We start from the raw sequence: 14,976 nt of genomic DNA on the forward strand, positions 1-14,976 counted from the left end.
AGACAAAGAGACACAATGCACATTTTTTGGCTGTCCCAGATGAATGATTGACATTGTAAAACAATTGTGGCAAATTCTGTGATCGTGGCTCCTAAACGATGGTCCTACAGTATATCATACAGTGAGAGAGGTTCAAAGACAGCCGATGTCACAGAGATGAAACCAGAGATAGCCTATGATCATTTTCTGACAGGTACTTTACATGGACCCTTTTGCCATCCATTTGCATGACTGATGAATCTGAACGTAGTGTTTACATGATTGCTAAATCAAGTGATCGGGTTTATATGTGTGTTTATATGTCACTAGCTTTTGATCAGATTTAATCTTTTGACATTCTCTCTGGTGTCTCATACGGTTTTAAAAAGCACAATTCATACTTATCTACTTCTGTTACTAATTAGGCAGCGACCAGCACTCACACTGTTGTTTAGCACTGCTTACTTTATTAAGTTTTTAATGACTGGACACTCATTCAGTACCCTCTCCAAAACATGTAATGCGTTCAATGCTGTCTTTTCTTGGCTCTCTGACAAGTAAACGCTAATCTCACTTCACCTCCCTCAACCTCACTTACTAAAGACAGACTGTGAAAACACTGTAGACATTAAAAATGACCAACAGAAACTGTACACTAATTCCTCAAAAGGTTTTCCTGTAGCCATTCTTTACTATAAAAAATGTAATACTAAGTTTGATCATCAATCATTTATTTTGAAAAAAAAGAAAAAACAATAACAACAAAACCCAACACACTCTAAATACAACCATCATTCATAGTGAAAAAAAGCTTTGTGTAAATTACTTCTAAAACCTTAATACTACCATTATCAGTTAGTATGAACTAAAATAAACAATCGGTCAAAGATTGAGAATAATCACATGCTGAGTTCTGGATCAGACTCCCCACAGAAACCAGAAGGTGGAGCACTTGCTCTTTTTGAGAGATGCTGGAACTAGAGAGGCTCCGCTCAGTAAGTCATCATCCACAGGGGTTTGGAGGAAGCTGGATCTGGTCAGGGAACTGGACTTCCCATGAGCCTCTCCTGACGCAGAGAGATCAGTCTGTTCAACCACAAGCTCTCTGCTTCCTCTTTATCCATGAAGAGCTGCCGGAGATGAAGAGAGCCAGTTAACTTCATTCATTTAGACCATTACATTACAATGAACTTCCAAAGAACTTTACTTGTGTCCATTATACTACAGCATCACTACAGGAACAGCCCAAACCCCACTGTGCCAAACTCTGAATCATCCGCAGAGAGCCGAGAGAATGAAGATACCAGTGGCCTAAGACTTTTTCTATAAAGATGTTTCCTTTCTTTATTTTTATGACCAAACCTGCAATTATTCAGTAACACTTCACTTTAAGGATCAGTTCTCAATATTACTTAACTAGTTGCTTATTAGAATGCATTTGACTAGAATATAGGCTGTTTATTAGTACTTGTAAAGCACCAATTCAGGTTTTATTCTGCATGACCATATTTTAGATCCTCATACCTAAACTTAACTACAAATGCAGTGACTGAAGTATACTGAGGAGGTGTTTTTTTTAAGAACTGTATATTGGTTTATAAATGCATAATGCATTGGATATTATTACAGTAAACGCCGTGATCCGTTTCTGTGCAGTACAAGTGAACATTAACGAGTCCTCCTACAGAGAGAAGTGAGATCAGATAATCTGCGCCCACAGCAGGAAATCTGTGACTGTCTGCTACCGTTTCACATCCCCTGGTGGTTTACTCCTCTCAGGGGAATGAAGAAGCCTGGATTTGGCCGAGGTCTACTAACGCCCTGATGCTATAGATCTGAAAAAGTAACCCGTTTGAAACAAATCTTTCCTATTGGTTTCTAATGGGTTCCAAGCCTGCGCTCTAATCGTCTGGGTTGTCTTAATATAGGACGATGACAGCAGCGATTAGATTTGGAGCAAGTGTAAATGGCATTGCATCATAAACACATCAGACAGGGTAATACGCGCGGTTGATTCGGATGTCAGCGGAAAGGCAGAATTTGAGTGATTCCCACATTAGTTGTGCTTATGAGTTCCTTAAGTTTGGAAGTTCTGGATTCTTCTCCAACACTCATCACTCATTTCCTTCATCCAAAAAACACGAGAGGCACCAAATCAAATCTAGGCTGTGGAGACTGATAGCTCCCATCCCGCCGCAAGCGGATGTGTGTGTGCATTATAAACGTGTCATTTACATCGGGTTAGGGTCCGCCCGTAGCGCTCATCCGGCTCTGTGTTTGCCCGGGAAACACGACTGAGGGTGTATGGTGCCTTTTCGTTTCGTAGGCGATTCAGCGACACGACAACAAGCCTCCTCTGACTCCTAACGCACCTAGCGAAGCGCGGCTAACGAGTTTGAAATTACAGTAGATACAGTAAGTGGAGGTGGCTAAATGATTGAATCATTGCTGGTGATCAGGGCTCTCTCGCCTTGGGCATATTGCTGCAATAGATCAGCCTGTCGAGCTCATCTGCATCAGTCACACCTAACCCAGTTTGCTGAGCGAGAGAGATGGAGCGCGCTTTCGTAGGAAATTCTGTCTGCTAATATTACTGAGGCTGCATAAGAAGAGCCCTGAGAGGCTTGTCAAGAAGTGCAGCAATTTCTACAAGGTGGGGGGAAATGAGTCTTGGGAGAGGAGCATTATTGATCGGAGGCCTTTTGGGAAGATTATGTGGAACTTCAGATGCTGTGACACAAAAGTCTTATTTAATGTATGATGGTAATAAAATATATATTTTTTTTCTTTGAAAGAATTAGAGAGTTTCATGCTGAAGCGGAGAGATTAACTTGAAATTCTAACACACACACTTTGGGTTTTTGTGTTTTAGGAGGACTCTACACAGACATTTTTGGACTGTACACCTTCCTATATATATGGGTCAAAGACGAAAAAGTGTTTAACCATAAAAAAAAAGTTTAATATTGCTTTAAACTGTTGTAGTTTCCCCCCCCAAAAAATTCTAAAAGTTTTCTGTTTTATTCAATTGCAATTTTGTTTTTGTTTTTCTGAGTAAAAAATAAATATCATACATTTTCCCCTGATTTACAGAAGACACCCAGTAAAATGTCATTCAGTGTAACAATCTTGTCAGGCATATTTACAACAAAAATCAATTTATGACATATTAAAAGACTAATTACTTTCCCCCCAAATACTAATGAGTTGTAATTTTACATTTTTAACATTTGCCACTACCCTATGTTTTGCCCATTTGTCAGTAAGAATTTTTTACTAATCTAAAACAATAAAATTTAGTATGCTCCATTATTCTTTTAGATATTTTAATATGTGCACGTCAGAATAAGCATGTTGTTTGAATTTTAGCATAAATACTGTGTTAAACTGAATGACAATGTATCATTATTTCAACCAAATTTTGACATTTTATTCTCCAAAAACGTATTTGAAACCTTAAAAGTAGACATTTTACTTACATTTAATGTGCTTTCTATGGACACAAAATCACTTTTGTACATTTCTTTTGATGCGGACATCTTAACGTCTTTGACCCATATATATATATATATATATATATATATATATATATATATATATATATATATATATATATATATATATATATTATCTTGTCATTTAACTGGGGAATTCAATAGACTTCTATTGTTTCATTTACAGCTAGGTATAAATACTGTAATCGAACCCTAACCGAACATGTTCAGCATTTTTACAATTAAAAATACCTCATCTTTAGTGTTTTTACAAACGGAGATGTTCCTAAGACAAGGTTCTGTCAGATACAGCTCACGTCTGGCACAGCTGTGTGTCTGACATACGCTGAAGCAGATAAAGCGGTCTTACGTTCGGGTGAGCCAGGGTGTTGCTCTCATTGTAGGTGATGGAGCTGGGCAGAAGGGACACTTCCTCTTTTATAGTCTCGGCCTCGTTCTTCATCTCTACAGCTTCAGTCACCTACAAATAAAAAGTTATGGTATGTACAAAAACATCAAGAAATCACACCGAGCACTGATCCTTCCATCATTCCAGACAGTCCTCTTATTCATTATAGTCAAATCCACTCACAACACCAGGTTTGGAGCAACAAAATTGAATTTTCTTTTATGGGTAAACTATGCCACACACTCTTTGCTGCTGTTTTTTCTTCTTTTATCTGTGTGACATGATTAAATTGCAGACACTGAGATATTTTTGCACCTTGCTTCAGATTTGCAGCTGATAACGAGTCATTCTTGAAGCACAGCAAAGTTGAGCAAACACTTATCTGCAGCTGAGTTCAGTGTGAGAGATGTTGAACTGAGGGCAGTATAATGATAACAGAGCTCACTCTTGTGCAGTATAACACCTGTATCCGGGCTAAGCACACTCCTGTGTATAACGTGTAGTGCACCAAACCCTGTTAAGTGAGGTTTTATCTGGAGATTACTGAAAAATCAATTGCATGTGAATGAATGTATTTGTGTTTGTCCAAAGAATGTCCTGCGTGTTTGCTGTGAGTGAGTGCAGCGCTGAAGTCCTACAGACAGACCTGAGATCAGCACAGGAGAGCTGTCATCTATCATACAGACTCATTTCAGCTGCCACCTTTTGTCTCAGGACACAGAGATCTGTGAGCATTTGTTAGTAATCTGATTTGAGCGGTGAATGTGAACGCTGGCGGACCGGATTCAGGGTGAACGACGGCCCACCGATGTGCCACAGACCAAACGAGAATAGAATGGCAATCATTTCATTAGCAGACAGACGGAGAGTAATCCAGCGAAAAGAAATCAAATAAAAGAATATATCTATGTATGAGAAGGAAGGCAAAGAGAATAGAGAGATGTACCTGGGTGGTCCGGGATGATTTGAAAGCCTGAGGAACAAAGGAGTCGCTCTCAATGGCCTCGATATCCTTTATCCTCCTCACCTGCTCGGCCAGAGACACTTCCTCTAGAGGAAGAGAAAACAGAGCGGTGAGTGGACAGACGAGAGGTCAGCGGGACAGGTCAGACGGTCAAGAACCACAGAAGAAGAAAACAAACATCACTTTAGTCTGTCTACTGGACACATGAAGTGCACATGACACACTGAAGCAGGCTGTGTCCCGATCCCTTTCACTGTCAGAACAACACACCGACCAAACAAGCAAGAACACAGCACAAGAAAATAAGACTGGTTTGACAGTTGTGTTTGGTGTCCTCTGTAGTCACTACTAGTCAAGTCCGAACAGACAAACCGTCTAGGAGTTTGGTGCTGGTCTCAGAAGATCATCTTTAGTTTGATATATATATACACAGTACAGACCAAAAGTTTGGACACACCTTCTCATTCAAAGAGTTTTCTTTATTTTCATGACTATGAAAGGAGAAGGAGATTTCAAGAAAATAAATAAATTCTAAGGTTCTTTACTGTTAAGCGATCTTTTACTAATTCATATGCAAATTTCACTCACTCTACATATGAAAAATTAATAAAATTACTGATACTGTTTGATACTACTTACACAAATAAGAGCAGCTGGCTATATTGTGTCTAATATTAAAGCTACTCCATATAAACCATGTTTTCTGAACTATAAGCCGAGATTACCTACAGTCACAGGTGTGCTGTTATTCACAACATCAGCACGGCTGTCTGTGTGATCCTGCTAATTTAAGACTTCCTAAAACATAAAACACAATGTATTACTGATACTCAGATTCACCCACAATCCTATCTCTAGCCACACAAGTGCTCAGAAACAAACACTGTTAGGTGGGAAGCATGCTCTCTCGCTCTCTCTCTCACACACACACACACACACACACACACACACACACACACACACACACACACACACACACACACACACACACACACACACAAACACACACAGATCCCTGCGCTAATGAGAGGAATTAATTGAATCCATTAACTGCCAGGGAGGAACTGTCACAACACATCTTCTCACTCTGCTCATTAATGAATAAATGAATATTTGCTCTGGTTTTCTCTCTGCTAAGTCTGCTAACTCTCTCTCTCTCTCTCTCTCTCTCTCTCTCTCTCTCTCTCTCTCTCTCTCTCTCTCTCTCACACACACACACACACACTCAGCTTTTAGTGTTTGACTTATGAGGCTCATGAACAAACACTAGCACCTTCATTATTTCTTTTCAAAAAGTTGAAAAATTTTTATTTATTTTTTTACAGAGAAAAGGAAAACACTCTTCTGATGAATATCTAGCTTCATTCAAGTAATATACATAGACCTTGATTTGACACTAAGTTCACACACACACACACACACACACACACACACACACACACACACACGTGTCAGTGCTAACTGATGATGTCATGACACACCTGCTCTGGAACCAAACTTGTAATAAAATAAGACAAACAATTTCACACATAGTGACAACAGTTTGGCTTCCCAAAAACACACACACACACAGTCAAACAGAGGCGCAATATCCTCTAGGAGCCTACAGACCGTCCTTAAGATGACAGCAGTCCACTGGCTCTCAATCACACACTTATTACTGCTCCTGTGTGTGTGTGTGTGTGTGTGACATCTTAATGACTGCTACACACACACACACAAACACACAAGCCCATGCACCCAGATATATCAGTGACAACCTATCCTTTGTCCGGACTTCCATTAGTGCCTCATGCTTTTTGACAAACACATTATTGGTAGATACAATGACTTCCATATGCTGTTTGTCAGATGTCAGAGAGGAAAGATATGTATTTCATAGGAAAATCTCAAATAATGGATTTTAGGAGAGGGGCCTGTGCCGAGCCGATAGCAGAAAACCGATAGCACTGTCGGAGAGACACGACCAGCACAAGACCAGGTCAAAGATGACATTTAATATTGACACATTATCCACAAAATGTATTTAGAGCCGTTGTCGCTGCGTTACACAAGCTTTATAGCAGTCCAACCGAACTATGAATTAACCACCGACCGAGAGAGACATGATGAAGATATGATTCTGATGCTTGTCTTTCCCTGCCATCCTGAAGGACTAAACTGACTCCGTTCTCTATTAAACATGAATGAATGCATATTTAGGTGTGAAGAAATTTGTGCAGCATCTTGAAACACTCTCAGTAGAAGTTTCTCTTCTTTACAAGCGTGTTCAAGTCAAAGGAAAGCTCGTCTCCAGCAGACAGGAACAAGAGAACAGCAGAAGAGGGCGATGTTCAACAACTCAAGCCACTGCAGCACCACGCTCAAGGATATCAGAGGGAAGTGAACGCCTGATTCATTCCCATAATTCAATGCCTTACTTCCATGAGCTAAATCACAGCGGCTCTCATCACTGATGGAATAATTAAAGCAGTAGCTGGCCATCATCAGGTGCTCGTCTCAAACGGCCGTGGATTCAGAAGTGGGAGCCAAACAAGACCTAATGATCACACCGCACTGACTGAGAATGAAAAGTCCATAGAGACAAGAGAAAACAGTACAATACACGGAGAAACCTGCAGACCAGCTGTGTTTACTATAATAGAGTTTCTGTTTTTACTCCAGGCCCCCTACTGCACATACTGTGCATTACATTAAATACATGCATCAACATACTTGTGCACTCTCAAACACGCAAAAAGCTAAACTAATCGTTAAACACAAGATAAACCATTGGGAACCCGGCCCGACCTCAGTATCGAGCGACGATGTGCAATTCAATCCTCACTTTAGCCCTGGCTCGGTGGATAGATTCATTTATTTATTTCTGGCACAGCTAATTGATAGAAATTAAGCCATTAATCAAGCCGCTAGCCATCATTCAGGCCAAAGAAGATAAATACAAACTTTCATAATAACCATCTTCCCCAGTTTAGACCTCATTAGCATTCATTTTTAATGCAATTATGCTATTCTTTTAGGCTGAGCTCATAAATTAGGACTCTTTTGTTGCCGACTGGCCTTGTAAAAGCCGGGCTAATGCTTTGTAGTCTGATCTTTAAGGCAATTACTGGCTTCTTCAGTCTTTTATCTCCCTGCATTTCCAATAACCTTCATCTAATGATTTATCTGGGCACACCCCTGACACGCATCCGACTCGGCCCTCTTCCATTAACACTGTCTTTATTTATCTAGGAAGATCTGGTGTCTAAATGAAGATCCTCTCCTGACGAACGCCGCTTGACTCTGTGTGAGCGCTACAGACGGCTCGAGTCTTTGTGATCTCCATCACACAAGCATGCGTGTCACAGAAGAAACCTTGCTTTAACTTAATTACACATCTGATAGCAAAAACTGCCATTGATTGTTTTTAAATACAGCATGACAGTGAGACACTAGACATTTAAGAAACACCTCGTTCAAGTGAAACAGCCTCCTAAAAGACTGGAAGATTTCCACATGCAACGCTTGAGAAGATGTCTTTAAACACAGCAACAGGCATGAGCAACACATCAAGCCTCTGGTCGAGGAACAGTCCTTGACTGCATTGACTTTTAAAGCTGAAAATACATCAAGTGCGTAATGAGCAGCTATTAGGAGCATTGATTTGCTGATTTCAGTTGATAGTTCCCAGAACAAAGTGGCATGTCAATATTTGCTAACTAACTAATACCCTCTCGGCTCTCTGTCTGACAAATGAGATCTCAATAAACAAAGAGAGTTTGCATGGCCAGCGTCTCCATCTAGTAACACGCACCGATCCAGGTTTGGAGCAGATCACACTTCACAAGACGCAGTCTGAAATGTGCCTCACTTCTTAAGTGTCATCTACAAGTGACTGAATATTTCCGAGGGGAGAAAATGTGAGTAAAAATGTACAAATCCTTCTCCTGTACATCACAAACCACTGGCAAACCATGATGCCTTTGAATATCATCGTGGAAAATGGAGGGCCCAAAATGTAGAGGACCACTCATTTACATGCACTTTACAAGTTTTATGCAGATTAATGTAATAGATGATCAAGTTGAAATGTCATGTAAACACCAGTTTAAGAAAGAGTAACAGCTCAGTTTTGTCCATCAAATTTACTTGCTATTCAGACTACAATTGCTTTGGTGCTGTGTGCATGCTCCAAAAGATCGAGATCGTAACAGTTTATATCACACAGCATTACATGAGAGATGGAGACTTAACTTGACTATCCAAAAACCCTGTTGCACAGGCAAACAATGACAGATGTATGTTCTTGCCTAATGCCAGAGGTGGTATGCATACATTAACATTAGTTACTGCTCAAACAAACATATCCATGATTTATTAATAAATCTTTCTTTGGTATAAATAATGTACAGTTCTTGTCGATACAAATGCACACTGGCAAACGTCATCTATAAGGTTCCCGTTATGATGTCAGAACTGACCCGTAACAAATAAAACCTGTAGTGACAAAGCAAAGCTCGGTTTACTGTGAGTGTGTGTGTGTGTGTGTGAGAGATACAGCACAGATGTGTAAACAGCACAATTAAGAGTATAAAGGAATGTGGAAGGGAAAAAGTGCAGTATTCTCAGGTTTTGCTGTCAAACATAAGGAAACACCCGACTGATTACGTCACTGGAGCTAGCCTTTAAAGCACTAATGATGTAATCCGAGTTAAAACGGACTAAGAGCCTCTCCATTCACGAGACTGTAACTCTCCTTCATTCTCATCTGCCAGACAAACCAATCCGATTCACAGATATGTGTGATCAGCATTATTTCTCAGCGCTGTAGTGTAACTCAGACGGTGGTTTTCATGTAATTGACTGCAGAGAAGGTCACTGCCACAATGCAGACGGACTCATTTAGCTAATTAAGAACAGTGCCCCGGTGACCTCTGTCTGGGCCAAATCACCCCAGAGTATTTAAACCCTGCACTCTGCTTTATTGAGAGCAAATAAAGGAGTCTGACTTCACCGTTTGTGAGATTTGAACAAAACATACAGCAACTGTTGATGCTCCTTTTGTATCAAAAAAAGAAAAGAATACTAGGTAAAAATTACCTGATGGGGTTAAATAAATTAAATAATCCCACAGGTTTCTGTAATTTATCAATATTAATCGCAAATAATATTGAAAGTTATAACCAGAAATTCATCTTCTCCAAATTAATGTTTTAAATATTTGTTTATGACATCTTTTTACCATGAATGATGGCCAGAATCAATTATAATGATGCCTTTATTAAACTGACTGTTTTTCACTTTTAAATTTTATTTTTGGGTTAACATTTGTAATTCTATTTAGCATTACAGTTAAATTTAGTCATGGCTTGCTAAACTTTCTTTTGGCATCACAGAACTAATATTATAATTGGATAACTTAATTTCCTTAACTCACCTAATTTAAGTGAACTTAAAGGTTTAGTTCACCCAAAGATGAAAATCAGGCCATAAATTACTCCCCCTCAAGGCATCCTAGGTGTATATGACTTTCTTCTTTCAGACCAATCCAGTTGGAGTTACATAAAAAAATGTCTTTGGTCTTTCAAGCAGTTTAATGGCTTGTTACATTGCATCAGTCCAAAAGAAGTGAAATAAAAAGCGCCCATCCAAAAAAAAAGTGTCTCACATGGCTCTGGGGGGTGAACAAAGTCCTCCTGTAGCGAATTGATGCTTTCTTGCAAGAAGCATAACCATATTTAAATGTAATAATCATTTTAATTTAGCTTGAGCTCACGGTTGTACACGGAAGCAGTTGTGAAGGAATGACGTATGAGGTGTGCTTTGTGTATGCACCGCTCAGAAGTGATGAATGCAGAAACGCAGTGGAGAGAACAAAACAAAGATCACTAATTAGAAGTACAAAATGAGTATTTGTAAAGAAGAATGTCAGAGAAGTTTCATATAAACCAAGAAGAGACTGGTTTTCCTTTGCTAAAGTAAGGAAACTTTGCTTCCTTTGCTCCTGTTAACAAACGTTGGTTTTCACAAGACTCATGCTCAACGCCGACCTCCATACGTCATGCTCCTGGAACTGCTTCCACGTACAACTGTTGACACTTTTTTTCTTTAAGGATGGGACGCTTTTTATTTCACTTCTTTAGGACTGATGCATGTAACACCCGCTCAGTGCCATGAAACAGCTAGAAATATCAAAGACAATTGTGACTCTGGACCACAAAACTAGTCTCAAGTGTCCATTTTTCAAACTGAGATTTATATATCATCTAAAAGCTGAGTAAATAAGCTTTGTTAGTATAGAATGATATTTGACAGAGATACAACTATTTAAAAATCTGGAATCTGGGGTTGCAAAGAAATAAAAATATTGAGAAAAATTTAAAGTTGTCCAAATTACATTCTTAGAACCACATATTACTAATCAAAAATTCAGTTTTGATATATTTACAGTAGGAAATTTACAAAATATCTTCATGGAACATGATCTTCACTTAATATTCTAATGATATTGCCATAAAAAATAAAAATAATTTTAAAAAATCTATAATTTTTACCAATACAAGTTTTTTTTCAAGACTGGTTTTGTGAGACAATTTTTATATAACACCGACTGGATTCGTCTGAAAGAATTAAGTCATATACACCTAAGACTGATTGAGGGTGAGAAATTTATGGGTGAACTAACATCAGTTATATTTATTTACTTTAAATTTTAGCATGCAAAACAATATTTACATGAACCCATTTTGAGAAATTTCACATTTATCGGTGCCTTTCAGAAGTGTTTGAAAGCTGTCAGTTCACTACATTGAAGTATTTTTTTTTTTTTTGCATTTATTTTCCACAACACATAATTAATATAATTACCTGTAAAAATCTAAAATAAATAAATAATAATAATAATAATTATTATTATTATTATATGTATATACTGTATATTGGTACAAAGATTTTTGTAATCTATAGATCAATCTTGTCAGCATAACACAAATTCATACTTATTACCACACTTTCTAAAGATATTTTTTTCTTGAGAAAATATATACAAGAAACGACTTTAGTAGTGCTAAATCACAATGTAAAAATTATATTTTACTTACATTTATATTTAATTATTATTATCACTTATTATACAATATATATCACACAAATGAATGTTTCCCAGCCCTAGATCAATCGTGATTACACATGCAAACAGAACAATCGATGGCCTTTGTTCCAGTAAAAGTAAATCAGCTACAGTGACAACACATATTGTGTATAATAATAGAAGCAAATCATAGATATCCAGAGTCTAAAGATCTGGTCACACTGACGATTGGTCGACCACAGAGTGACCCATCCTGCACCCCATCAGTGAGGCTCTGTTCCCGGTGTGTGTCCGAGACCACCAGTCCCGACTTGATGAGGTGCAAATGACCCAACCACACACATGCAACGCTCAACACTCCCCCCCCCCCCCCCCCGAAGATTTCCTCCCTGTCCCACAACATAAACACATACACACTGTCTCACATTACACAGGCCAACACACCTTCTCACGTATCAGCATATGACAAGCTAACAGTTTTCCATGAGCACCGCTTAACGAAGTCATTCTGTGAGACCGTGCTGTGTGTGTGTGTGTGTGTGTGTGGGATGGTCCCTAAAACACAAAGGCTCCCATGAGAACATGTGCAACACAAACAGCTGTTTGCAGAGCTCCCAAACCTCTATCAGCACATTTCTAACAGTGGAACTGCATGCGAAATAAGTAATGAAGCCTTTACTCAGACAAGCTTCACAGAAATAAAAATAGTGTCAATAATACTCAACAAATATACAAACTGAATGGTTATCATATGAACATGGGATAGATGCAGTAAGTACGTTTTTCAAGTAGGTAGTTTTTTTATTTTCTATTTTCTAATTTTTACTCTACTACTTTTCATTAAAACATATCGTTCCTCATTACTTTGAACTGAAGAGACTGAAGACTCTAGAGCCACATCTGATTCATGAACGAGTTGAATCTTTCCAAAGAACCTGTTGGCTCAGTTCACAGATTGCACTGAAAGATTCATTAGTGAATCAAACTGATTCGACTGCAGCTGTTCTTGAGTCAGCAACTCACTGATTTATTGATCCAGTCAAGAGAGCCAGGATACTGCCAGAGACTGAACGTGAACGTAACTGAAGAGTGAAGAGGAGTACACTAATGATGAACCTTAGTATTGCTTATAAATGAAAATCAGATGTAGGACATGACTGTCAATTATTTGTGAAGTATATCAGCTGTAAAGAGCGTGCTGTTTCCCGATGAGATGCTTGAGTGTGCATTTGTTAGAGAAAATGTTTTTTTTAGCACAAATTATTGGCCATTCGTCCTCTCCTCTGCTGTTTTTAAATGGTGTTTTATACTATATTTGTTACCCCATATTTATTCATAATAATTCCATAATTTTATTTCACCTGTGTGCACACTTGAATAATCAGTAATTGATATTTTAGTATAGTGAAGTTTAATGTTAAGTTTTGATATTCAAAATAAAATGAGATGGTAAAATGGTTCGATAAACAAAATGTGCATATATTATAGAATAAGGAAACAAAACAAGAACAGATTTCTAGCAGTGCAGCTCTTGGCTAGTCTGACACCAATACCAGAACGGAGGAATGGCTGTCAATCATCCATCGTTTAACATGCACAGGAGAACAGCTGGATGAGTAGTTCTTCATGCATTTAGAGAGAGATTCCAGCTGCAAACACTGGTCATGTGTCAAAACTGGTGAATGAAAGGTTGCGCAAAGCACTATTGTTTCTTTATGTTCAACCTGCATGAAAAATTAATAAACAGTAATTGCTTAGCATATGATTGCATGGGAAACTATTTATAAGGAGGAGGCTGATGTCCGGTTGTATTAGGTTTTTTGAGTTCAGTGGACCGGTCGATGGAAAAGGTCTCCGCGTGATAATTAAATCTTCTCACACTGATTTTCTGCCAATTTTATTTCCCCTGGGTCTACAATACTGATTCACTGCTTATAAGCCATGCATAACTAATCACTGGAGTACAGAAAAGCATTCCTTTGGATGACAGACACATTTTACTTCAGCATTACAGTTACATTGGGCTTGCATTGATGAATCTCACCCGTAAGATGATGTTAGAAATACACCTTGATTCACACATTTCTTTTTACCTCTGACCCTTAGCAGCTTCTAGAAACACAATCTTGTTTCTCAAAGGAGGCTGTTTTTGTTGAATTTTTGCATGTAGATTTCAGACACACACAAAAAAAAACATCCAATAACTAATGTCTGGTTTGCAAATCTAATAACTAGTAAGTGTCCCCTAAAGGAAAAGCAGAAATCAACTGGAGTTTTTTTAGATAAGTGAATGCACTCGTACTGTAAGCAGGCACTATACTTTAAAAAACATTGTTTTTTTTTGTACAAAATCACGATCGTTCTTCAACTGCATGAGAGTAAGCTGCTACTAATTTGCAATAAAACCAGTTTTTACCTGTGTGTTATGACGTTTCTTAGGTTGAAGCAACAATCCAAAAACGTAAAGAGTAAAGCTGATGTATGATTAATAAAATAGCTGCTAGAAAAGGCAAAATATGCGTTGTTTGTGGAAAACTGAAGTCTGAAGTTAAAAGGTTTTACTTAAATGTCTGTGGCGTCCTCAAGTTGCATTGTATAATGATGAGTCCAAAAGATGCAATACATTTTTCCCAAGAGATCCACAGGAATAGTCTCCAAACACAAACAGGGCTTCTTTTATCTTCTAGAAAAAACTAAGTTAGTACAAACTAAAAAAAAACGATTAATGCGGTGAACTGCCCATAATGCCTCAGTGCCCCTGACGTCTTACGTCATTACAGTGTTCTTAAGTTTACATTTTGCAAAACACATTTTTTTTAAAGAGGTAGTGACATTGTTAGTCTATTACTATTAAGAGTACTGTTGCAAAGCACAAAGTTAATTACGTACATATATTGTACTGAAAAAGCACTGTTCTTGTATTAAAACAAGTATTTAGTACAGTAACTTGGTTCATGTTTAAATCAATAATGTCCCATATCTTTATATACTAGTAATTCTTTACAATAATATGTAAAATGCAGTATGTCAAAAGACCAACTGGACCTTCTTTGCCAGT

The 14,976-nt window shown here is 38.1% G+C and overlaps 1 protein-coding gene across 1 annotated transcript in view; it reads right to left on the reverse strand.

Annotated features, from left to right (window-relative positions):
• Positions 1-693: 693 nt before the first annotated feature.
• The window catches only part of LOC128028723 (serine/Arginine-related protein 53-like), a 119,601-nt gene continuing 105,318 nt past the window's right edge, over positions 694-14,976 (reverse strand). The window contains exons 8-10 of the mRNA XM_052616047.1: positions 4,829-4,932; positions 3,844-3,954; positions 694-1,109 (exon numbers count right to left, since the gene is read on the reverse strand). Coding sequence (XP_052472007.1) covers positions 1,017-1,109; positions 3,844-3,954; positions 4,829-4,932 — 308 coding nt within the window. The 3' untranslated portion in view covers positions 694-1,016. The remainder of the gene's footprint in view (positions 1,110-3,843; positions 3,955-4,828; positions 4,933-14,976) is intronic.

The sequence above is a fragment of the Carassius gibelio genome, chromosome A15 (assembly GCF_023724105.1).
Source record: "Carassius gibelio isolate Cgi1373 ecotype wild population from Czech Republic chromosome A15, carGib1.2-hapl.c, whole genome shotgun sequence".
Classification (NCBI taxonomy): Eukaryota; Metazoa; Chordata; class Actinopteri; order Cypriniformes; family Cyprinidae; genus Carassius; species Carassius gibelio.